Raw genomic sequence first — 26,622 nt, 5'->3', positions numbered from 1 at the left:
TGCCATTTTATCTTTAAGATACAATAAAGACTGGAGAGATGGGCCAGGATTTTACAGATCTAGAGGGAATTCTGTAATTTCTACCTAGGGAAAAATATTACCAATATTCAGAATAATATTAACCAAGTGAGTTAAAAATCTGTTAATTAGATAATGATTTACCTCAATGGAATCTGCTGTCCTGCAATGCTCTGAAAAGAGAGTTGACAAATGGTAGCCTGTGGGCCAAGAATGGCCATCACCTGCTTTTGTAAATAATTTTATTGGAACACAGTCATGTGCTTTTGCTTATGTATTATCGTTGCCTGTTTTTGTGTTACAACAGCAAAGTTGATAAGTTACAACAGAGATAGAATGGCACACAAAGTCTAAAATATTTACTATCTGTTGTTTGAAAAAAAAAAAAAAAGTATACTGACTCCTGTCCTAAAGGGACAGAAAGCCATAGGACTCCATGAGGGAAGGACAATGGAAGTTGGTCTGGGGAGAAGAGAGGAGAGGGGAGCACAGACGGGGTGCTGAGAGGAAGGGGTGGGGGAGGCAGGTGTGCAGACGGGGACATGGGGCAGCACAGAGAGAGGTGCTGACCAGCAAGACCACCTGAGAGGGAGGTCAGGCCTCAGACAACAGCACTTCGCATCCTTTGAAATCATCTCCAGAAACTCACAGACCTGAATGCAAGTCCTGGTATGAGTCGAACAGTTCCTGAAACCTCTGCTCAGCTTTGTACGCCCGGATGGTCCAGAGTCCTTGGAGAGAAGATGCTAAGTGGGAAAACACTGAGCTCTGTGCTGGGGAAGCAGAGACAGACACAAGACAGAGAAAGTCAGGAAGGCTGGATGCAAATAAACCCATAGCCTCCCGTGTGCTGTGATCGCACGTTCTGCCGAACAGTGCACTAGAATTCCTGGTTGGGCTGCCTGGGGGAGAAGGGGTGACGCCCTTTCAGGAGAGAATTCTCCATGTGCCACTCAAACTCCGGCTCATGCCAAGCTTCACCTTAACAACCTAGAAATGAAAGATTCTCTTTGAATCTATCTTTGTGCATGCATGTTAAGTCTTTTCAATTGTGTCTGACTCTTTACGACCCTATGGACTCACCCACCAGGCTCCTTTGTACATGGGATTCTCCAGGCAAGAATACTGGAGTGGGTTGCCATACCCTCTTCCAGGGGATCTTCCCAACCCAGGAATCGAACTCATGTCTCTTGTGGCTCCTGCAGTGCAGGTTGATTCTTTACCGCTGAGCCACCAGGGAAGCCTGAATCTATCTTTAACCAAATTCAAATCTGACCTAGATTTAGATACTGAAACTCTTTCCTACCTTGTTCATCACAATCCTCAAACATGGCCTCTCTCCAAATTCTTCCCTGACATCTCTCTGGGTGGAAACTGTTCACAAACTTTTGATTCAATAGCATTTTCTTTGACTGCACTGGGTCTTCATTGCAGCATGCAAGCGTTCTTTAGTTGCAGTGCATGGGCTTCCATTATTTTAGATCACAGGCTCTAGAGCTCATGGGCTCAGTAGTTGCAGCACATGGGCTCTCTAGTTGTGGCACACAGGATTAGTTGCCCTGTGACATATAGGATCCTAGTTCACCAATCAGGGATCAGGACTAAGTCTCCTGCATTGGAAGGCAGATTCTTAGCCACTGGATGAGCAGGATAGGCCCAATTCAATAGCATTTTTAAATTTAATTCTCTTTGAGAGTTCTTACCACACTGAATTTTGGTGAGCTATCTGTGTGCTGTCTCCAACTTAGATGAGTAGCCTAAGAGCCAGGATAGAGTCAGTATATGCCCTACGCTGAACCAGAGCCAGACATAGGACAGGGGCAAGATGAGTAGGATGAGCAGACAGTCTGCCATCTCCCCCATTCTGGGACTCTCCCTCCCTGCACCTGCAGCAGGTGTCTCTGCACGGGTCACAGAACATCTGGTACCACACCGCCCTTGTGCCCACAGGACTTGCTTGGCCAGGTATCCCTGAACGGTCCTGACTTCTGCTCTGGGAATCTAATCCAGGCTTTTAAAACTACCTGCTCAATGCTTTTTCTGGCATTTGGAGGTCACTGTGGCATGAGATACACACATACATTATAAAACCTAACTGTGCCCTTAGTGATCATTCTCTTTGAGTGACTTCATGTGGGTTTGGGGTCTGGCGTCCCTTCACTGACCATTCATTTCCTGCCATCTTCTCTAAGAGGACATTGACCACAAGCACCAGAGTTAGGCACCTGCCCATCAGGGAATAGGTGGGCTGCAGGCTGCCAGGCAGGGAGGACCCTTACGGTTCTCATTTCTACCATGAATGAGGCTGTAGCCTGCTGCAGTCAGAGGCAGATAGTGAGCCTGTGACCTCTGTCTGGGGTGAGTGATAACTTGTGCTGTATCAGCAGGAAATACTGACCACTCTGTTACTTGTATATCTCCTAAAAAGACCTGTTAGTAAAATCTGGGCATTTAGGGGAAGTTAAGGTCACTTACTTGCAGGAGGCCTCAGAAATTATATCAAATAATGGGGAAAGAATCAAAGGGGAGAAACTCCAAATTATTTTCAGGTTTTCACTCCTTAGCCTGGCATCCAAATGCCTGTCTGGGTGACAGTTCAGTCATTATCGACATATACACAGGCTCCATGGGGGTGGAGGGGCTGTAGAGGGGCAGGGTATAAATGGGCAAAGACACAGAACTCCTCTTGTGCTTAGTATTCCTGGATCTATCATATAAGAAAGGAAGGAGCAGGCTTCCTCCTCTGAGACACTGGAGCTCAGAGAGGGTGGGAAGCCCTGGGCTGGGGCAGGACAGCCTGAGCTGGGTCCTAGCTGACCATCCACTCAGCCCTGTGGCTCTTTCTACCTGGGACATCTGATCAGGAACGCTAACTGTTAGGGACCCTCAGCTGTAATATTGCTGTAAGGAAAAAAACCTTCTTTGAAACAGGACATGATATAACATTTCCCTTTGTATCTAATTCAGGCAAAGAGCCTAAAGTGGTTCAATGGTGTTTCTGACCTTCCAAAAACATGTCTGTGGTCTTACTTCAGCATCCACACTGTTCTCTCTCTTCATTATATTGCATGGCAAGTTTATTCAATCATGTCTGACTCTGCAATCCTATAGACCATAGTTCACCAGGCTTCTCTGTCCATGGGATTCTCCAGGCAAGAATTCTGGAGTGGATTGCCGTGCCCTCCTCCAGGGGATCTTCCCAACCCAGGGATCAAACCAGAGTCTCTTTAGTCTCCTGCATTGGTAGGTGAGTTTGTTACCACTAGCACCACCTGGGAAACTCTTATTCTATTGAGTAACATTTAATTTTATTTATTTTAGCTTTAACTTTACACTTTTAAAATAGCAATATGAACTTTTAACAGCACTTTTAAGACTGAGCTCATGATCCAAATAACAAAGGCTAGGAACTCTCTTCAGGCCTTTTCTGCATTCCCAGCAGGTGTCCCAACCAGACCCCAGAACTCAATTACTCTGGAAGCAGGGGGCTCACAGCGATGACACAGGTGAATTCCGGGCCCATCACACTGTCAGGAGGATGTCAAGAGTCCAGCTCCAGAGAACACAGAAAGCTCACTAGAACCAGGCTGTGATTTCCAGACCAAATCTGACGTCAACGCTATTCATCACAAACAAGTCTTCTTAGCAGGAAGTAGCTGTGCCTGTTCCCCCAGGGAGAGTCCTGGAATGAACTTTTCAGCGTGGCCTCCCTCACCTGCTTCCATCACCAGGAGATCAAAGTGCAGTTGATTCTCTCCAGCAGGGATGGAAGATGGGGTCGACTTTAGAAACCAGGTGTCATCTCAGCCTTGAACACCAGGGAACCAAACCCTCCATCACCTACCTCACTTCATGCCCAAGAGTTACAGTGGGCCAGAGGGGACGATGACCTGTGAAAATCTATCCTGTGTCTTTCAAACCCCACTAGGGGTGAGCAGGATGCCAGAATGTGGGAACTGGAGGGTCTGCAAAGAAAATTAACTAGTACATGAGGAGAGGGGATGTCAAGGCTCTGGTCTCACCTTGCCCAACATAATACCCTTTTCCCCACAAAGACTGAGCCCACGATCCTGAAGCAGACTATATAACAGCCATGATATCAGTCAGAAGTCATAGACGCATGTAACCCTACAGTTTACATGACATACAGCTGTGTCTCCATAACCCTGAGGACACTTGGGGACACATTCCACCTGGACTGCAGATCTTCCTTGGGGTGGGGGCAGGGGCAGAGAACCACATGAAAAGACCCCAAGGTGGCAGCCTTGCTGCAGATTATCATTCACCTATGTGAGAACTGCCAGTTGTTACTATGTTCTTAATTCCTTCACATTTGGACTTCCCTGGTGGTTCTGTAGATGAGAATCTTGCTGCCAGTGCAGGAGACAAGGGCTCAATCCCTGATCTGGGAAGATCCCACATGCCAAAGAGCAACTAAACCCATGCACAATTATTATTGAGACTGTGCTCTAGAGCCTGAGAGCCACGAATACTGAGCTCACAAGCTAGAAGCCCAAGCCTTGTAGAGCTTGTGTCCCCTAAACAAAAGAAGCCATCACAGTGAGAAGCCCACATACCAATGAAGACTTAGCACAGCCAAAAACAAATAAATAAAAAATTTTAAATACCCTCATGTTCAAAGTTCTGGTGCCTTTGGTAGTCACTACTAAATACTTTGGGGCTTCCCTGGTAGCTCAGCTGATAAGGAATTTTTCTGCAATGCAAGAGATTGTGGTTTAATTCTTGGGTTGTGAAGATCCCCTGGAGATGGGATAGGCTACCCATTCAAGTATTCATGGGCTTCTCTGGTGGCTCAGATGGTAAAGAATCCACCTGCAAGGCAGGAAACCTTGGTTCAGTCCCTGGGTTGGGAAGATCCCCTGGAGGAGGGCATGGCAACCCACTCCAGTATTCTTGACTGGAATCCCCATGGACAGAGGCGCCTGGTGGCTACAGTCCATGGGGTCACAAAGAGTCAATATGACTGAACAACTAAGCACAGCACAGCACAGCATGTATTTTACAAGCATCAATTCAAGAAATCCTGAGAGCCCAGAAGGCAGGTATTAGTATACCTGTGACAGAGGGAAAACCAGACTGAGGAATTAAGAGCACTTCCTGCCCAAGATTAAGTAAATTAACTCACCTAAGTGGTAGAGCTGAGTGTCAGACCCAATTCTGTCTTATTTCCAAGGCTGTTGTTTTAATCATAACAGCAGTGTCTCAGAGGGAGAATAATCAGGTTTAAGGATGTCCATGCATGACTAAATACACTTTTCTCCAGACTTTGTTTACCTTCAGAAAACCCTCAAATCTTACTTAGCTAACATCCAACAGCCTTAGCCATTACCATACATCATACTAAGCACCTTAGGTTGAATGAAGTCCCAGGGAATCCGGCATGAGAATGCCTTAAGATAGCAGACTTGAGGATCCAATCTGAATAAATGTGGCACATGTGCTAAACCTCTCTTTGCAATGTCTCTGACAGACATTACTAGTTGATCACAGAATCCTTACAGATAAGATTTGATACAGATTCATAATTCAGGTACTGCCAAATGAATAGGTTTGGCTAGAGAAATGCAACCAAATGCCATCCTGGTTTTGCATTTTGGTTATGCTCAGTTCTATAAAAATAAAAAGAAAAATATGATCAACTGCACATTTGTCACTAAGAGGACAAAAATCAACATAATGCTCCAGAAAGGTAGGCAGCTGGATCTGAATATAAACCTCAGGATTTTAGCAGTTTTTCAGAGCACAGGAATGAAGTAGGCTTATGCCTTCTGGTTATAGCGATCAGATGTCTTTTTGCTGGTGGCTCCAGCAGTGGCCTTAAAATATACTATTAGTTACTGCATAGAGAAAAAAGTGGTGTCCTTATTTATTGCACAGACCCACAACCTGGAGAGAGAACATAAACGTTCTAATCAACAGGTCATCTCATTTGGTTACCTGTGGTATGGAAGAGGGGTATCTGGATTGAATTTACTGTCTAAATTGTTGCAGCCTGCTGCTGCTGGTGCTAAGTTGCTTCATTCGTGTCCAACTCTGTGTGACCGCATAGACGGCAGCCCAACAGGCTCCCCCATCCCTGGGATTCTCCAGGCAAGAACACTGGAGTGGGTTGCCATTTCCTTCTCCAATACAGGAAAATGAAAAGTGAAAGTGAAGTTACTCAGTCGTGTCTGACTCTTCGCGACCCCATGGACTGAAGCCTACCAGGCTCCTCTGTCCATGGGATTTTCCAGGCAAGAGTACCAGAGTTGGGTGCCATTGCCTTCTCCCATTGCAGCCTACTAGGTTGCAAAAAATCCAAATACTCCACAGGGATGGGGCCAAAAAGTTCTCAGCCTCTACAGGTGAAATCCTATACTGCTTTTTGAAAAAGGCCTCAGGAGGTGCCCTTCTCTCCACTTCTATGTGGATAGGAAGTGGCCCATGTTCTAGGCAAAAGTCTCTGAAAAACATTCCTTCTGGAACAGTCCCTCTTTGAATGGAACAACCCGCTTTGAACAAGACTATTGAATGACTCCATTTCATGACTGACTTCAAATCATAAAATGATTGAAGCCCTGTCTACACAAAAGACTGTATGGAGCTCATCATTTCTATTCTGTTTTCCCAGGTCCTACCATCCTACCAAATCACATCAGCAAAATATCACACATGTCTGGACTCTACTGCTCCATAATCCAATAAAACACCTCACAAAACCCAGACCTCATGGGAGTTTAGCTGGTTCTCTTGACTGAAAATTTTTTTCTACAGCGTTTATGACACCAACTGTACTTTATGCAAATACATAGGATGAATGCCTCTCAAGAGTTTATTATTAAAAATGAAACATACACATTTCACCACCAAAAACTCCTTTGTCTTGATTAACTTAGATTTTTCCACTTAGTAGATACAGAGAAGAATGAGACTCAATATGTTTCTCTTCTTGGCTTGGTTTCTAGAAAGTTAAGTTGGTATTAACTTGCAGTAACTATCCATAGTTAAAGTTTCTGACACAAACATCTTCATTTTCTCTCCTTATACCTTCTTTAAAAATATTTAACAATTCTACTTTCATTATAATTTTTTGTTTTAATATTGATGAAATATGTCTGTGCATTAATGACGAAATAAGTTCTGGATTATTTCATCCATTGTGATTGCCTGAAAAATAGAATGATTAATCATAAAATAATGTTCCCCATTATTCTAAAACTAGGAAGCTGAATGGAGTGATAAACTGCTGCTGCTGCTGCTAAGTCGCTTCAGTCGTGTCCGATTCTGTGCGACCCCATAGACGGAAGCCCACCAGGCTCCCCTGTCCCTGGGATTCTCCAGGCAAGAACACTGGAGTGGGTTGCCATTTCCTGCTCCTAATGCATGAAAGTGAAAAGTGAAAGGGAAGTCGCTCAGTCATGTCCAACTGTTAGCGACCCCATGGACTGCAGCTTACCAGGCTCCTCCATCCATGGGATTTTCCAGGTAAGAGAACTGGAGTGGGGTGCCATTGCCTTCTCCGAAGTGACAAACTAAAAGTCTACTAAACAGATCCTCCTCCTGGGTCCTCTTAAAGGGATTATTTCCAGCATCATTTATATGAACAGTCTTGGGGAGGGGTGACCATAGTGTGACATCAGCTCAAATACTGGTGATGATAAAGAGCAAACCTGGAAATAACAGGGCTTATCTCTTCCATACATTTAACAACTACAACTTACTTACCATCTTAGGAGTATGTGAAATAATGTATTTTCTAAAAATATCACCTCTGACATATGAGTACATTTCCTGATGGCTCCTTTCCTTTTCTTAATATTTTCCTTTCCTTGTCATTTCTAGTAACTTCAAGGGAAGAAAAATTCCCTATTTTCCTTCTACAATAGTACCAACATGATGAAACATATTATTTTTTGGAAAACTGTATACTGGGTGGCTGTTCTGTTTTAGGAATTATGTCATGAACAAGACAGAAATGGCCCCTGTCCTCATGGTGCTCATACTCATCCTTGTGCTAAAATGCAAAGCTGCAGCTGACCTCCACCAGCTCAACTTGTCTTAAGGGTCACACGGACTCACAGGGCCCATAATACACAACTACCTAATGCTGATATAGGGAGAAATTCCAAAAGATATATTCCACAGGATTTCAGGGGTGTGGTTAATTATGGTATAAATGCAGCCAACCTGCATTGCCATCCTAACCTGAGAGTTCCAGTACTCACTTGAACATTCCAGGCGTTTCACATCTCGTGACGTCTCTAAGAAATACCGCCGAAGAAAAAAGAAAAGGATGCCAAGGGGAATCACAGGTATAGCAATCCAAGGAATCACCATCACCACCACAACCACCACACCAATCACTTGTAGAAGTGTCTGGAAGAGTGAAAAATAGATGCAGGGGCCTCTTTATCAAGGATTATTTTCAAAAATAAACTTTAATAGACTATTTAGTTGTGATTAAACTTCTTTTCCTGAAAGATGTATTGAAATAGTAGAGAAAGCTTTGCCACCCAAACAAATAAAATTATAGGTGGCTCTAATGATATTTATTGCAAGATTATGTGTGTGTGTGTGCTCAGTTGCTTAGTCGTCTCCAACTCTTTGCGATCACATAGACCGCAGCTCTCCAGGCACCTCTGTCCACAGAATTTTCCAGGCAAGAATACTGGAGTGGGTTTCCATTTCCTCCTCCAGGGGATCTTCCCCACCCAAGAATCAAATCCATGCCTCCTGCATTTCCTACATTGCCAGGTGAGTTCTTTACCACTAGCCACCTGGGAAGCTCTATTACATGATTCAGTTCAGTTCAGTTCAGTTCAGTCACTCAGTCATATCTGACTCTTTGCAACCCCATGAACTGCAGCACTCCAGGCCTCCCTGTCCATCACCAACTCCCGGAGCTCACTCAAACTCATGTCCATCGAGTCGGTGATGCCATCCAGCCATCTCATCCTCTGTCGTCCTGATTGCTGTGTGCCAAAAACCTTAAGAACCTTCTAGGTATTAGCTCTTTTAATACACTTAGTAGCCTATAAGATAGGAATTACTAATTTCAATAGATGATAGAATATTTGAGGTTCAGAGAGACTAGGACTTGAACCCTAAACTATCATGAGTCAGTAGGTATTACTAGAGATGAATGAGCAGCCATCACAGATAAGGAAACCAGAAGCCTCAGTTACACAGGTAAGGATAAAGAAGTGGTTAATTACAAAGTTAGTGTCTAGTAAAGGAGGAAAAGATGCAAAAGTGACTTTTGGAAGTGGAAATTTTTCTTTCCTGGTTTTCTATCCATGGTTAACATTTACTGAGTGCTGACTCGGTACAGGGCTACACATTTAATACTTGACATGTATTAGCTTATTACGTCTCACAATAGCCCTATTAAGTAATAGTATTATCTCATTTTACAGATGGAAACACTGAGGCACAGGGAAAGGAAAAGGAGCTTGATGGAAACAAAGCCTGAGCCATGGAGCCAGAGAGTCTACATCATGAGCCATTAGGATATACTTAGCTTGTTCCCAACATACTGCCAACTATTTATTGTCCAGGAAAATTATTTTTACTTATTTGAGGCTTCTAATTTATCTTAAATTTTTCTTCTAAATACCTTATTTAAGGAATTTCAGAGTTCATCAGCATGCCTAATAAAGAACAGACAAAAGAAGAGAAATGTGATAAAACAAATTTGGGGTATTTCCTAGAAATATGGGGAAGAATTTTGATAATAAACAACTTATAAGCAAGAAGAGTTTTTTTTTTTAATTTTGTCCTCTGAATATACATTAAAATTTTTATCATTATGATAAAAATGACTGTTTTAAGGAGCAGTGATTATAACAACAGGGGGTGCCATTTACTCAGTGTTTACTCTATGCACAGCACTGTGGTAAGAGTTCCATAATCATTCACTTAAGCATCACATCGTTCCATGAGGTGATTTTATCTTGGGAAATGATCTTGGTCTAAAAACACAGCAGGTACAATAGAAGCCCAAATCATTGATAGATGCTGATTTAGACATCCATATTTATCAGGAAAAGTATGACACCCTGATGAAAAGTTTCAGGTGATAGGAATGCAACCAGCACTTAGTATCTATGTGTAGTATCTATCTCAGTATCTAGTCTGCTATGAAAAGGGGTCAAAAGTTGAGGATATGCAGATTCACAGAATTTGGGCCAATGCCTCCAGAGTTTATGATCTCAGATGGATACAGTTCCATGGTGATCTTCACAAGGCACTGGGGAAACATAGGGAAGAACATGTGAATCCTTTATTGAAACTTTGAAGAAGAGATTGACAACTGAATTTCACAGGCTAGAGAAATAGAGAATGACATGAATAATTTGGGGATAGCAATCACAATTCCTGGAAATTTTGACCAAAAGGGAGCTGGGCTGGGAAGGTCAAATGGCTTGTTCAAGTTAGCACCAGGTGTTCTGTGTCCTCTTAGAACCAGCACTCCCTGTTCACCAACCCAGGGCCTCCACACTTTGTTGCCCAGGGCAGCTGTTCCCAGCATGTCTTTGGTGGATGCATTAGCAGAGTAATGCCTATATCACAGAGACTTGGGTTATCATTTCACAGCTCTTCCAGATAAGTTTTCTCAGATGATCTTCACAACCATTTGTGAATGAGAAAAGCAAGAACTTTCATTTCCATTTATAGGTAAGAAAATGGTAAGCTAGGAGGGTCAGCAGTTGTCCTAAGTTTTCCCAGAAAGGTACTGCAGGTCATGAAGAAAGACAGGAAGAATCTGTACTCTGGGAAACTCAGAGACACAGTTGTTTGCAGAGGAGCCTGAAAGGAGAAGGAAATGTCCAGAACTGTGACTCTGTGTCCAGGAACCCTTGTGAATCAAACTGCATTATTTGGATAGAGATATGTGCTTTTCCTGTTTCTCCCCATCTGCTGTGGTATCAATATAAAACTCAGAGTGCAAAGCATGGAATCTGAAGGAACAAATTTCAATCATAAGTGGAGAAATATACGTCTGTCTAGCCTCCCTTCTATTATATTTTCAGCTGAACAATTTCTTACAGCCATAGCATTAACTAATGCATCCCACCTTGCTATACCCTTTTCTCATGGGGAGGGGTCCTTCCTTCTGTGTGTGATCTTAAGTCAAGTCACTAGGTTTGCCATCAGTAGTTGTCAGGAAAAAAGATCTGAAATGTCAATTATAAAAAAATCCAAATTACAGTTTTTAGTAGACTCACATTATTTTATTGGACAATATTCACCAGTTTCAATAGCCTGGCTCTCCCCAGGTGAGGGCCTTTTATGACCAACCCAGCATGGCAGATAACCTAGGAAGAAGAGGTAAGATCAAAATGAAGGGCTCCACCTGAGCTGTGCCAATACTTTTTCCTTGAGTCCCCATTAAAGACCTGTAACTGTTGTTCTCAAAAGCTCCTAAATTAGGTCCTTCAGATTTCATGCTCCTTAATTCTGAAGCAATTCATATAGGCTTGTTATAAGAGTTTTATTTCTATTTACAGGTCATACCCTAACCATCCTTATAGTGGATATTGGGCTTTCCTTGTGGCTCAGCTGGTGAAGAATCTGCCTGCAATGCGGGAGACCTGGGTTTGGTCCCTGGGTTGGGAAGATTCTCTGGAGGAGGGAAAGGCTACCCACTCCAGTATTCTAGCCTGGAGAATTCTATGAACTGTATAGTCCACGGGGTCACAAAGAATTGGACACAACTGAGCAACTTTCACTTTCATAGTGGATATTACATATTATATTAACATATATACAATGCATGAGTTTATATTTAAATTTATTTATGCATATACATTTATGAATCTTTTATTGCCAGCTGTCTCAAAGTGTTAACAGAAGCTGTAGAAGACAAAAATAGTATCCAAGCAAAAAGTCAACACTCTGAAGAGGGAGAGAGCAGATTTCTGTGTGCGACAGAGATCCCTTCCTTGAAGCCAGTCTCATTTCTTTCTTCCACATTCTCAGGAATTTCAAGGAACCTAATCCTAGCTACACACACAATTCACCCCATCTGATTGGATTTCAGGCCCATCTGATGGCCCATATTATAATGGCCAGTGCTTCTGTACTTCTGTCTCACCATGGCACAAAGACAATGATGTGTGTACAAGAAGAAATATGTTGACCCAGAAGAAGTGACCCAAGTCCTGATGCTCCAGGAAATAAAGGGAATCACTATTTTGATATGCTTATTTCCCACTGGGAGCACACCAGTTGAGAATTCTATCAGAAGTCATGAATCCACATGAATAAATAGAAATAATCTTTTGGATGAATCTTTCACTTGAGAGTACATGGTGATTTTTCACAATTCAGATAAGTATTTAGTTTGCAGAATATGATAACTACACCTAGAGGAGAAATTCCATTAGCCTGATATTGTGCTGAGATGGGGTTTAATGTTAACATTCTTGAATGTTAATAGGGAGGGTAAGACTCTATACAAGCTGGAATAAAGACTTCAGGAGAAATATCAACAACTTCAGATATGCAGATGATACCACCCTAATGGCATAAAGAGAAGAGAAACTAAAGAGCCTTTTGATGAATGTGAAAGAGGAGATTGAAAAAGATGTCTTAAAATTCAATACTCAAAAAACAACCATGGCATCCAGTCCTAACACTTCATGGCAAATAGAAGGGGGGAAAGAGGAAGCAGTAACAAGACTTTTATTTTCTTGGGCTCCAAAATCACTGCAGACAGTGACTGCAGCCACAAAATTAAAAGACGTTTGCTCCTTGGAAGTAAAGCTATGACTAACCTAGACAGCACATTAAAAAGCAAAGATATCATTTTGCCGACAAAGATCTATATAGTCAAATCTATTATTTTTCAAGTAGTCATGTATGGATGTGAGAGTTGGATCATAAAGCAGCCTGAGCACTGAAGAATTGATGCCTTTGAATTGCAGCATTGGAGAAGGCTCTTGAGAGTCCCTTGGACTGCAAGCGGATCAAATTATTCAATCTTAGAGGAAATCAACCCTGAATATTCATTGGAAGGACTGATGTTGAAGCTAAAGCTCAAACACTTTGGCCATCTAATGCAAAGAGCCAACTCATTGGAAAAGATCCTGATGCTGGGAAAGATTGAAGACAGAAGGAGAAGGGGCTGACAGAGGATGAGACGGTTTGAAGGCATCGCCAACTCAATGGACATGAGCTTGAGCAAACTATGGGAGATAGTGAAGGGCAAGGAAGCCTAGTGTGCTGCAGTCCATGGGGTTGCAAAGAGTCAGATACAACTTAGTGAGTGAACAACAGTGATTGTTTTTGGTCAAGTATTATTGGTCACCTGATTATTATTAATCTTTTCTTTGTAACACATGCTTTATCAGAAAAAAAGGTGCAGTAAGTATTTGTCCTTTATGGTAATACAATACACAATTTAGTTCATCTTGGCTATCTTTTTATGAGAGGTGCTTGTTTCTATTATGAAATATGCTTACAGTAAAGGGAATCCACACCAGATACCTGGAAGGCAGAGAGTGAACCATTTACCTAGCAGTTGCTGCTTCAGACCAACCCTGACATAACAGAGTAGCCACTCCTGTCCCAGGTGTTACTAATGTTAACTCAGTCTCCCAATCACAGCCACACCTTTCTCTCACAAACATGGCTTTTATTTAAGATTAAAGGACACATCATCAGGCTGAAAGGCCCACCCTCAACCCCTGTGAAAAGGCCTTGAGAAACAGGCTCTCTGTTCTTCCCTGTGAGAACTCTGACAGGACTGATACATTACCTGGATGAACTTTTGAAATGATAAAGGCAGCACGTCATCCATATACCCAATGTCTTTGGAGAAACGATTTAAAATTCTTCCTATAAGAACAGGATATGAGAAATTACTCTCTTTGACCCAGACATGCCCTTTAAGACAAACAATTCATGACCAAATAAAATAATATTTTAAATGCATATTTATTCAATATATTTCAGAGTCATATGAAATAAGCTGATGTCAGTGGTAAAGAAGGAGAAAATAGGATAATACCTAAAAAGAAACAAAAATACCACCAAATAGAAGTTGGTGGGATTGAAATTAGCCCTTGGTTTTTAAAAGAATGGTGGGATGAGGGCAGGGAATCTTGTGGAAGGGTTGATGGATTTTAGAATGTTCCCTCCTTTTAGATCCATCCCATCTAAGGCTTCATTCCAAGTGCTTCTTATCATTGATTTTATTTGCCTTCTCAAAATCCACTAAAACAGTATATCCTAAATGCTGCAGAATTGGAAGATGAGAATTTCTAATATCTACTGCTTTTAATGATTTAATTCAAACAACCCTGAAGCTACACAAATACATATATACACACAGTCAATTTTGATGTATCCAGGGAAATGTGTTTATCTACCCTGGGAAATGTGTTTATCTACCGCTCTGAGCTTCATTTGTAATTGAAGCGTCAGGAAGCCAGCCTGCAGAGGAGATGTGGGACCTCTACCTGCTCTTCCTGACCTCAGTCACAGATGACTTCCTCCCAAGGCCTTTCACATCAACTCACAACAGGCTGGTGAATGAGCAGTGGTTGGGGGCTGAGTTTCCACTGCTGCTGGGATGTGAGGCTCTTCTGTTGTCCACAGGGTGTCTGGCTCACAGGAAGCACAGGGTATGCCCACACCAGGAACTGGAGTCACTGGAGGCTTTCACCCTTAGCCAGGCCAGCATTACAGACTGAGCCTCAATTTTCCCATCTCAGACTTAGGAAATACAGATGAAGAAACTGTCTTTTAGTGACACCTTTGGCAGATCTAGTGGCAACTCTTCTGATATTGTAAGAATGCCTGCTTTAGAGGGTGATTCTCAGGATTAAATAGGCTCTTGCAGATGAAAGAACCCAGCCACAATGCCAGGTAAGTTACCAGGCGCTCAACCACCAAGGAGAGATGATGATTCTGACCCCCATGTTCTGCAGCATCACGTCCCCTGGGAAAGTCCACCAGGCGCTGCAGGAGGTCCACTTGGTAAAATGCAGATTCTGACTCAGGAGTGCTGGGGGAGCTAGAGAGTCTGCATTTCCACCAAGCTGCCACATGACACCCTTTCTGCTGCTGTTTCCCACACCACGCTTTGAGGGGCAAGAGGTTGGGTTATTTAAACAATTCTGCTTTAGGAACATTAAAATCAAATGTTTTTTTTTTTTTTTTTTTCAAATATTCTAGATACTTTTGTGACCTACATAGTCTTTTTTAAGATTTTTATATTTATTTAATTTTTGGCTGTGCTGGATCTCCATTGCTGCACATGGGCTTTCTCTACTTGCAGTGCCATGGTTTCTCTTGTTGCTGAGCATGGGCTTTAGGCACACAGGCTTCAGGAATTGAATCTTCCTACACCAGGGATCGAACCAGTTATCTCTGCACTGCCAGGTGGATTCTTAACCACTAGATTACCAGGGAAGCCCTGCATTGTCATTTTTTAACTTCTCAAAGTAATAATACCAAAATAAGGAAAATGTATGTCAAAAAACGTTAAAGATACAGTTTACATGCATATGGTTTCATCAGTGGAAGAGTACAACTATTTAACATAGGTAGAATTTGGAAACACTGTAAATACAATTCAGCTTAAAAAGCGTTTAAAGCAATGATGGAATTTTTTTGAAAGATGAAAAGGCTACCCAGAGATGAACAGTACATGAAAACCACCCCTTTACCTTTCACCAGATGTGGGTGACTTAAGGTCTGAGAGACTGAGGATTAGCAAAGTTTGCAGAATACAAGAAAAACAAAACCAATGAGAAAAAGCATCTCTCCACATAGCAACTACAATAACTGAACTAAATATCAAATATCATAAAAAAAAAAAACTAAACTCTTATCACCAATGAGCTGAGTGCAGAAAATGTGAGGTCAGCAAGTTTAACAGTTACTTCTTGCACTAAGAAACATTAAGAGAACAGATAGTGATAAACCCACAGCAAACATTATCCTCAAAGGTGAAAAATTGAAAGTATTTCCCCTAAAGTCAGGAACAAGACAAGGATGCCCACTCTCACCACTACTATTCAACATAGTTTTGGAAGTTTTAGCCACAGCACTCAGAGGAGAAAAATAAATAAAAGAATCCAGATTGGAAAGAAGAAGTACAATTCTCACTGTTTGCAGATTACATGATCCTCTATATAGAAAACCCCAAAGACACCACCAGAAAATTACTAGAGCTAATCAATGAATATAGTAAAGTTGCAGGATATAAAATTAACACACAGAAATCCCTTGCATTTCTATACACTAACAATGAGAAGACAGAAAAAGGAACAAAGGAAACAATTCCATTCACCATTGCAATGAAAACAATAAAATAATTAGGAATAAATATACCTAAAGAAACAAAAGACCTATATATAGAAAACTATAAAACACTGATGAAAGAAATAAAAAAGCACGCAAATAGATGGAGAAATATACCATGTTCATGGATCGGAAGACTCAATACAGTGAAAATGAGTATACTACCCAAAGCAGTCTATAGATTCAATGTAATCCCTATCAAGCTACCAATAGTATTTTTCAGAGGACTAGAACAAATAATTTCACAATTTGTATGGAAATACAAAAAACCTCGAGTAGCCATAGCAATCTTGAGAAAGAAGAATGGAACTGGAGCAATCAACCTGCCTGACTTCAGCCTATACTACAAAGCAACAGTCATCAAGAAAGTATTGTACTGGCACAAAGACAGAAACATAGATCAATGGAACAAAATAGAAAGCCCAGAGATAAATCCATGCATCTATGGACACCTTCTCTTTGACAAAGGAGGCAAGAATATACAATGGCGAAAAGACAATCTCTTTAACAAGTGGTGCTGGGAAAACTAGTCAACCACTTGTAAAAGAATGAAACTAGAACACTTTCTAACACCATACACAAAAATAAACACAAAATGGATTAAAGATCTAAATGTAAGGCGAGGAACTGTAAAACTCCTAGAGGAAAACATAGGCAAAACACTCTCTGATGTAAATCATAGCAGGATCTTCTATGACCCACCTCTCCGAGTAATGGAAATAAAAGCAAAAACAAATGGGACCGAATTAAACTTAAAAGCTTTTGTACAACGAAGGAAACTATAAGAAAGGTGAAAAGACAGCCTTCAGAATGGGAGAAAATAATAGGAAATGAAACAACTGACAAATAATTAATCTCAAAAATATACAAGCAACTCCTGCAGCTCAATTCCAGAAAAGGCGTGCTGAGTGCAGGCGGCTGCAACCAGCGCCCTGAGAACAGCCCAGAGGAGCCACCCCACGTCCGAGGTCAGGGGAAAAAGCTGGGAGGACCCCATGCCCGAAGGGCGGCGGCCAAGAGGAGTTACCCAACGTCCGAGGTCAGGGGCAGCAGCCGAGGGTACCAGACTGTGACGGCGGAGGAATGGCCGAGAGGAGCTACCCCACATCCGAGGTCAGGAGGGGAGGCCGAGAGGAGGTACCCAGCGTCCAAAGTCAGGGGCGTCGAGGAGAGGAGTTACCCCACGTCCAAGGTCAGGGGCAGTGGCTGGGAGGAGCTACCCCACGCCCCTAAGCCCGAGGCCAAGAGTGGCGGGTGGGAGGAGCTACCCCACGCCCCCACACCCGAGGCCAGGGGCGGCAGCTGGGAGGAACAACCCACGCCGGAGGCCAGGGGCAGTGGCCGGGAGGACCAACCCCACATCCAAGGAGCCAAGGCTGCACAGGCCCAGGATGGCCTACAGGAGCTATCCCACATTGAAGGTCAGGAAGGGTGGCAGTGAGGAGATACCCCTCGTCCAAGGTAAGGAGCAATGGCTGCGCTTTGCTGGAGCAGCCGTGAAGAGATACCCTACTCCCAAGGTAAGAGAAACCCAAGTAAGATGGTAGGTGTTGCAAGAGGGCATTAGAGGGCAACACACTGAAACCATAATCACAGAAAACTAGTCAATCTAATCACACTAGAACCACAGCCTTGTCTAACTCAATGAAACTAAGCCATGTGCGTAGGCAACCCAAGATGGGCGGGTCATGGTGGAGAGATTTGACAGAATGTGGTCCACTGGAGAAGGGAATGGCAAACCACTTCAGTATTCTTGCCTTGAGAACCCCATGAACAGTATAAAAGGCAAAGTGATAGGATACTGAAAGAGGAACTCCCCAGGTCAGTAGGTGCCCAATATGCTACTGGAGATCAGTGGAGAAATAACTCCAGAAAGAATGAAGGGATGGAGCCAAAGCAAAAAGAATACCCAGCTGTGGATATGACTGGTGATAGAAGCAAGGTCTGATGCTGTAAAGAACAATATTGCATAGGAACCTGGAATGTCAGGTCCATGAATCAAGGCAAATTGAAAGTGGTCAAACAAGAGATGGCAAGAGTGAACGTCGACATTCTAGGAATCAGCGAACTGAAATGGACTGGAATGGGTGAATTTAACTCAGATGACCATTATACCTACTACTGCAGGCAGGAATCCCTCAGAAGAAATGGAGTAGCCATAATGGTCAACAAAAGAGTCTGAAATGCAGTATTTGGATGCAATCTCAAAAACGACAGAATGATTTCTGTTCGTTTCCAAGGCAAAACATTCAATATCACAGTAATCCAAGTCTATGCCCCAACCAGTAACGCTGAAGAAGCTGAAGTTGAACGGTTCTATGAAGACCTACAAGAACCTGTAGACCTAACCTTTAGACCTTTAGACCTAACCTTTAGACCTTTAGAACTAACACCCAAAAAAATGTCCTATTCATTATAGGTGACTGGAATGCAAAAGTAGGAAGTCAAGAAACACCTGGAATAATAGGCAAATTTTGGCTTGGTATATGGAATGAAGCAGGGCAAAGACTAATAGAGTTTTGCCAAGAAAATGCACTAGTCATAATAAACACCCTCTTCCAACAACACAAGAGAAGACTCTATACATGGACATCACCAGATGGTTAACATCAGAATCAGACTGATTATAATCTTTGCAGCCAAAGATGGAGAAGCTCTATACAGTCAGCAAAAACAAGACCAGGAGCTGACTGTGGCTCAGACCATGAACTCCTTATTGCCAAATTCAGACTTAAATTGAAGAAAGTAGGGAAAACCACGAGACCATTCAGGTATGACCTAAATCAAATCCTTTATGATCATACAGTGGAAGTGAGAAATAGATTTAAGGCACTAGATCTGATAGATAGAGTGCCTGATGAACTGTGGACTGAGTTTCGTGACATTGTACAGGAGACAGGGATCAAGACCATCCCCATGGAAAAGAAATGCAAAAAAGCAAAATGGCTGTCTGGGGAGGCCTTACAAATAGCTGTGAAAAGAAGAGAAGTGAAAAGCAAAGGAGAAAGGGAAAGATATAAACATCTGAATGCAGAGTTCCAAAGAATAGCAAGAGATAAGAAAGCCTTTTTCAGCAATCAATGCAAAGAAATAGAGGAAAACAACAGAATGGGAAAGACTAGAAATCTCTTCAAGAAAATCAGAGATACCAAAGGAACATTTCATGCAAAGATGAGCTCGATAAAGGACAGAAATGGTATGGACCTAACAGAAACAGAAGATATTAAGAAGAGATGGCAAGAATACACAGAAGAACTGTACAAAAAAGATCTTCATGACCCAGATAATCATGATGGTGTGATCACTGACCTAGAGCCAGACATCCTGGAATGTGAAGTCAAGTGGGCCTTAGAAAGCATCACTATGAACAAAGCTAGTGGAGGTGATAGAATTCCAGTTGAGCTATTCCAAATCCTGAAAGATAATGCTGTGAAAGCGCTGCACTCAATATGCCAGCAAATTTGGAAAACTCAGCAGTGGCCACAGGCCTGGAAAAGGTCAGTTTTCATTCCAATCCCAAAGGAAGGCAATGCCAAAGAATGCTCAAACTACCGCACAATTGCACTCATCTCACAAGCTAGTAAAGTAATGCTCAAAATTCTCCAAGCCAGGCTTCAGCAATATATGAACCGTGAACTTCCTGATGTTCAATTGGTTTTAGAAAAGGCAGAGGAACCAGAGATTAAATTGCCAACATCCACTGGATCATGGAAAAAGCAAGAGAGTTCCAGAAAAATATATATTTTTGCTTTATTGACTATGCCAAAACCTTTGACTGTGTGTATCACAATAAACTGTGAAAAATTCTGAAAGTGATGGGAATACCAGACCACCTGATCTGCCTCTTGAGAAATTTGTATGCAGGTCAGGAAGCAACAGTTAGAACTGGACATGGAACAACAGACTGGTTCCAAATAGGAAAAGGAGTACGTCAAGGCTGTATATTGTCACCCTGTTTATTTAATTTATATGCAGAGTACATCATGAGGAACGCTGGACTGGAAGAAGCACAAGCTGGAATCAAGATTGCCGGGAGAAATATCAGTAACCTCAGATATGCAGATGACACCACCATTGTGGCAGAAAGTGAAGAGGAACTAAAAAACCTCTTGATGAAAGTGAAAGTGGAGAGTGAAAAAGTTGGCTTACAGCTCAACATTCAGAAAATGAAGATCATGGCATCTGGTCCCATCACTTCATTGGAAATAGATGGGGAAACAGTGGAAACAGTGTCAGACTTTATTTTTCTGGGCTCCAAAATCACTACAGATGGTGACTACAGCCATGAAATTAAAAGACGCTTACTCCTTGGAATTAAAGTTATGTCCAACCTAGATAGCATATTCAAAAGCAGAGACATTACTTTGCCAACAAGGTCCATCTAGTCAAGTCTATGGTTTTTCCTGTGGTCATGTATGGATGTGAGAGTTGGGACTGTGAAGAAGGCTGAGCGCCGAAGAATTGATGCTTTTGAACTGTGGTGTTGAAGACTCTTGAGAATCCCTTGGACTGCAAGGAGATCCAACCAGTCCATTCTGAAGGAGATCAGCCCTGGGATTTCTTTGGAAGGAATGATGCTAAAGCTGAAACTCCAGTACTTTGGCCACCTCATGCGAAGAGTTGACTCATTGGAAAAGATTCTGATGCTGGGAGGGATTGGGGGCAAGTGGAGAAGGAGACGACAGAGGATGAGATGGTGGATGGCATCACTGACTCGATTGACGTGAGTCTCAGTGAACTCTGGGAGTTGGTGATGGACAGGGAGGCCTGGCATGCTGCGATTCCTGTGGTCGCAAAGAGTCGGACACGACTGAGCGACAGATCTGATATGATCTGATCCGAATCAAAAAATGGGCCAAAGAACTAAATAGACATTTCTCCAAAAAAAAAAAAAAAATTCAGATGGCATTACAAACACGTGAAAAGATGCTCAACATCACTCATTATCAGAGAAATGCAAATCATTCACGCCGATCAGAATGGCTGCAATCAAAAAGTCTACAAACAATACATGCTGGAGAGAGTGCAGAGGAAAAGGAACCCTCTTACACTGTTGGTGGGAATGCAAACTAGTACAGCCACTATGGAGAACAGTGTGGAGATTTCCTTAAAAAACTGGAAATAAAACTGCCATATGACCCAGCAACCCCACTTCTGGGCATACACACACCAAGGAAACCAGAATTGAAAGAGACACGTGTACCCCAACGTTCATCACAGCACTGTCTATAATAGCTAGGACAAGGAAGCAACCTAGATGTCCATTGGTAGACAACTGGATAAGAAAGCTGTGGTACATATACACAATGAAATATTACTCAGCCCTTAAAAAGAATGTATTTGAATCAGTTCTAATGAGTTGGATGAAACTGAAGCCTATTATTCAGATCAAAGTAAGCCACAAAGAAAAACACCAATACAGTATATATTAATGCATACATATGGAATTTAGAAAGATGGTAATGATGACCCTATATGCGAGATAGCAGAGACACAGATGTAAAGAACAGACTTTTGGACTCTGTGTGAGATGGTGAGGGTGGGATAACTTGAGAGAATAGCATTGAAACATGTGTATTATCATATGTGAAATAGTCACCAATCCAGTTTCCTTGCATAAGGCAGGGTGCTCAAGGCTGGTGCACTGGGATGACTCTGAGGGATGGGATGGGGAGGTAGGTGGGAGGGTGGGTCAGGATGGGGAACACATGTACACCCATGGCTGATTCATGTGTATGAATGGCAAAAACCCCCACAATATTGTAAAGTAATTAGCCTCCAGTTAAAATAAATTTTAAAAAAGAGAGAGAGAGAACAGATAGCTTTTCAGAATATTTATTTCCTCTGTTTTTGAGATAGACTGTTGTAATCAGAGCTGTAATTCCAACTTTATGGCCTTGCAGTATAAAGTTCTCTCAAAGGTCTCCATGTGAAAGCCTTATGATAAATTCCCTTCACACACATGCTATGACTATTCATATGAATGACACAGGATACATGGCCCCTACTGGAATATCTCCAGGAATACAGAGGAAAAAAAGGATTCACAGTAAACAAGGGGAACCCAATCCATTTTCAGACTATTCTGTTAGGGCTTTCTCACATTAAACTGAATCTTGTCTTCCTGAAAGATCCAAACTCTGATGTTTATTCTCTCCTTATAAGCACACAAAGTGAATCTAATTTCTGTCAATAGGACAGTCTTTCAAATACTTAAAGGAAGTGAATCATATCTTTTCCAGCCACTACTCCTTGGTGCCTCAATGATCTCTAATAAGGCATGGTCCTATCCTGGCTGCTGCCTCTTGATCAGACTCAGATGGCCAGTCCCAGTTAATGCCTTGTGCCCAGGAGTAAAATCACCACCTCCTTCATCCTGCATAATCAGCCACAAAGCTGACAAACATGGTAAATTCTGGAGGCCAGATCATATTTTGGATATGGGTATAATGAAAATCCACATCACTCTCATCTACAGCACAGGTAAATTTAGAGGAACAATTGAGTAATACATATAAACAACTCTAAAAGTACATCCCTTCTCACCCAGAAATTCCATTTCTAGGAATGTATCCCAGGAGTTAAAACCAATATAATATTGTACAGTAATTAGCCTCCAATTAAAGTAAATAAATTTAAATTTAAAAAAAAAATTAAAATGAAATAAAATTGATTTTTTTAAAAAAAGGGCATCAAAGGTGTACAATGTGGCATATTTGGAGAGTCAGAAGCAGAAAACAACCTCAACAAGTCTGAAATAAGCCTGCAATATAAATGTCCAATTTAAATTTTTTGTGGTGTTTTTCTACAATGACTATCGTTACTTGTATAAAAAGGTAGAGTTGGGGGAAGAGCAAGAGAAAGACTGGGGGAAAGAGGCAAGGGAAAACAAGTGTTAAGGAGAGGAGGGAGGTAGTAGAAAGAGTGGAGGAAGAGAGGGGAGGAAGATATCCTTCTTGAAGTCCATGGTATCTGAGAACCAATAAGGGTCCTCTTAACTACTATGGTCCACATTTTTCTATTTTGGTCATGAGACAGAATACCATGAAAGATGTTACTGAACTTCTCATCAAATCCAAATTCACAATGATCGTATTTTATGTTGTCTCTGAGTCTGGCTTCTCTTATTCAGCCTAAGGTTTTTGAGGTTCACCTGTGAGGTAACATGTGTCTTTTTAAGTCTTTTTTTTTTTTTTTTTTTTTTTAACCACACAAGTGGTCTTAGGCACCAGCAATAACAGACCACATATCAGGCCATATCACACCTGACCTTGAGGGTAAGTAAGAGCAGATGGGTTCTGTGAAATCTTCAATGTTGTGAGCTTCTTTAGATGTGTCCATGGTTAGCTTCACTGATAGTCCTAGAATCTAATTGTTTTGATAAGAACTTACCATTGGTTTAAAGCCCTGCAGAGAATCAGAAGCTGGGAGTGGAGGGCCAAGGACAGGTTCTGAGTCTAGTGGAGTGTGGAGGAGTGGGAAGAACAATAAAGCAACCACTGTCCTCATGAAAAGTGGGATTTATATTCAAGCAGCCTATTCAAAAAGCAAAAAAAGAAGAGAGTCTCTCCAAAGGGGCCAAGAAAATATACACTGGTTGTTGTGTACACAAGGATCCTTTTCATCCCAGTGGTCATCTCTGGGCTCCGCTGAACACCCTCTCCATTGGACCAGTTTTGCCCCATCCCATTGCACAGTACCTGGAAGGTCCAGGTATATTTTGTTGTGTACACGAGGGAGTCATTAAAGAAGGTGGTCCAGCCTGGACTTCCTGCATCTACACAAATTAATTTGACTTACAAGAACCTAAGAACAGGAGCGGGAGCTGTAGAAGTCTGGGAGCTCCACAGTTTCTTCATCTTTGCTGTTAGAATAGGTCATAAATATGGTGCCTGCTCAAAGAATGTCAAGACATATTAGGTTGGTGCAAAAATAATCATGGTTTTGTACTGTTGAAATTTGGCATTTGATATTGGAATACATGAATGTGGCTATGTCATACATCATTATAATGTTCATTTCTTGCTTTATGTTTTTTGCTAATGAATTATTACTTGCTGTTCATTTTATATATATTTTGGACTATGGAAATAATGTTAATAAAAAAGCAAATTTGAGCTATTTTCTTATTTGAGTTCAAAATGGGTCATAAGGCGGTGGAGACAACTCACAACATCAACAAGGCATCTGGCCCAGGAATTGCTAATGAATGTACAGTGCAGTGACAGTTCAAGTAGTTTTGCAAAGGAGATGAGAGCCTTGAAGATGAGCATGATGGCCAGCCATCAGAAGTTGACAATGACCAAATAAGAGCACCATTGAAGCGGATCCTTTTACAACTACAAGAGAAGTTGCACCCAAAATCAACACCGACAAAATAGCTGTCTGGGGAGGCCTTACAAATAGCTGTGAAAAGAAGAGAAGTGAAAAGCAAAGGAGAAAGGGAAAGATATAAACATCTGAATGCAGAGTTCCAAAGAATAGCAAGAGATAAGAAAGCCTTTTTCAGCAATTAATGCAAAGAAATAGAGGAAAACAACAGAATGGGAAAGACTAGAGATCTCTTCAAGAAAATCAGAAATACCAAGGGAATATTTCATGCAAAGATGGGCTCGATAAAGGACAGAAATGGTATGGACCTAACAGAAGAAGAAGATATTAAGAAGAGATGGCAAGAATACACAGAAGAACTGTACAAAAAAGATCTTCATGACCCAGATAATCACAATGGTGTGATCATTCACCTAGAGTCAGACACCCTGGAATGTGAAGTCAAGTGGGCCTTAGGAAGCATCACTACAAACAAAGCTAGTGGAGGTGATGGAATTCCAGTTGAACTATTTCAAATACTAAATGATTATGTTGTGAAAGTGGTGCATTCAATATGCCAGCAAATTTGAAAAACTCAGCAGTGGCCACAGGGACTGAAAAAGGTCAGTTTTCATTCTAGTCCCTAAGAAAGGCAATGTCAAAGAATGTTGGGTCTTATGGTGGTTTTATTCCCAGTTTTCTAAGGAATCTATACCAACTTCTATAGTTACATTCCCACCAACAGTGCAAGAGGGTTCACTTTTCTCCACATCCTTTCCAGTATTTATTGCTTGCAGACTTTTTGATAATGGCCATGCTCACTGGCCATCTGAATGCAGAGTTCCAAAGAATAGCAAGGAGAGATAATAAAGCCTTCCTCAGTGATGAATACAAAGAAATTGAGGAAAACAATAGAATGGGAAAGACTAGAGATCTCTTCAGAGAAGTCAATGGCACCCTACTCCAGTACTCTTGCCTGGAAAATCTCATGGGGAGAAGGGGAAAACAGAGGCTGAGATGGTTGAATGGCATCACCAACTCAATGGACAAGAATTTGAGTAAACTCTTGGAGTTGGTGATGGATAGGGAGGCCTGGCATGCTGCAGTCCATAGGGTTGTAAAGAGACGGACATGACTGAGCAACTGAACTGACGGAATTGATTCTGACTGGTGTGAGGTGATATCCCATTGTGGTTTTGATTTGCATTTCTCTAATTATGAGCAATTGAAGAAGACAATGGCACCCCACTCCAGTACTCTTGCCTGGAAAATCCCATGGACAGAGGGACCTGATGGGCTGCAGTCCATGGGGTCGCTAAGAGTCAGACACAACTGAACGACTTCACTTTCACTTTTCACTTTCATGCGTTGGAGAAGGAAATGGCAACCCATTCCAGTGTTCTTGCCTGGAGAATCCCAGGGACGGAGGAGCCTGGTGGGCAGCCATCTATGGGGTCGCAGAGAGTCGGACACGACTGAAGTGACTTAGCAGCAGCAGCAGCAGCAGCAATAATAATAAATATTGAGCATCTTTTCATGTGTTTGTTAGTCATTTGTAGTCTTCTTTGGAGAAATGTCTGTTTAGGTCTTTTTCCCACTTTTTGATTGTGTTGTTTTTTTCTTCTGGCATTGATTTGTATGATCTGCTTGTATATTTTAGAAATTAATCCTCTGTCAGTTGTTTCATTTGCTATTATTTTCTTCCATTTTGAGGGTTGTCTTTTCACTGGGTTTACAGTTTCCTTTGCTGTGCAAAAGCTTTTAAGTTTAATTGGGTACCATTTGTTTGCTTTTGTTTTTATTTCCATTATTCTAGGAGGTGGATCATGGAGGATCTTGCTTTATTTTATGTCATCGAGTGCTCTGCCCATGTTTTCTTCTAAGAGTTTTATAGTATCTGATCTTATATTTAGGTCTTTAATCCATTTTGAATTTATTTTTGTGTACGGTGTTAGGAAGTGTTCTAATTTCATTCTTTTA

General features: G+C 41.8%; 1 protein-coding gene across 1 annotated transcript in view; it reads right to left on the bottom strand.

The window, feature by feature from the left end:
* LOC129624636 (ATP-binding cassette sub-family C member 4-like) overlaps window positions 1-26,622 on the bottom strand; it is a 364,051-nt gene that overhangs the window by 63,551 nt on the left and 273,878 nt on the right. The window contains exons 28-30 of the mRNA XM_055542792.1: window positions 13,781-13,860; window positions 8,244-8,394; window positions 672-791 (exon numbers count right to left, since the gene is read on the bottom strand). Coding sequence (XP_055398767.1) covers window positions 672-791; window positions 8,244-8,394; window positions 13,781-13,860 — 351 coding nt within the window. The remainder of the gene's footprint in view (window positions 1-671; window positions 792-8,243; window positions 8,395-13,780; window positions 13,861-26,622) is intronic.

Source organism: Bubalus kerabau, chromosome 12 (assembly GCF_029407905.1).
Source record: "Bubalus kerabau isolate K-KA32 ecotype Philippines breed swamp buffalo chromosome 12, PCC_UOA_SB_1v2, whole genome shotgun sequence".
Taxonomy (NCBI): Eukaryota; Metazoa; Chordata; class Mammalia; order Artiodactyla; family Bovidae; genus Bubalus; species Bubalus kerabau.
Note: the sequence above shows the minus strand (reverse complement) of the source record. Positions and strands in the feature narration are given on the sequence as shown.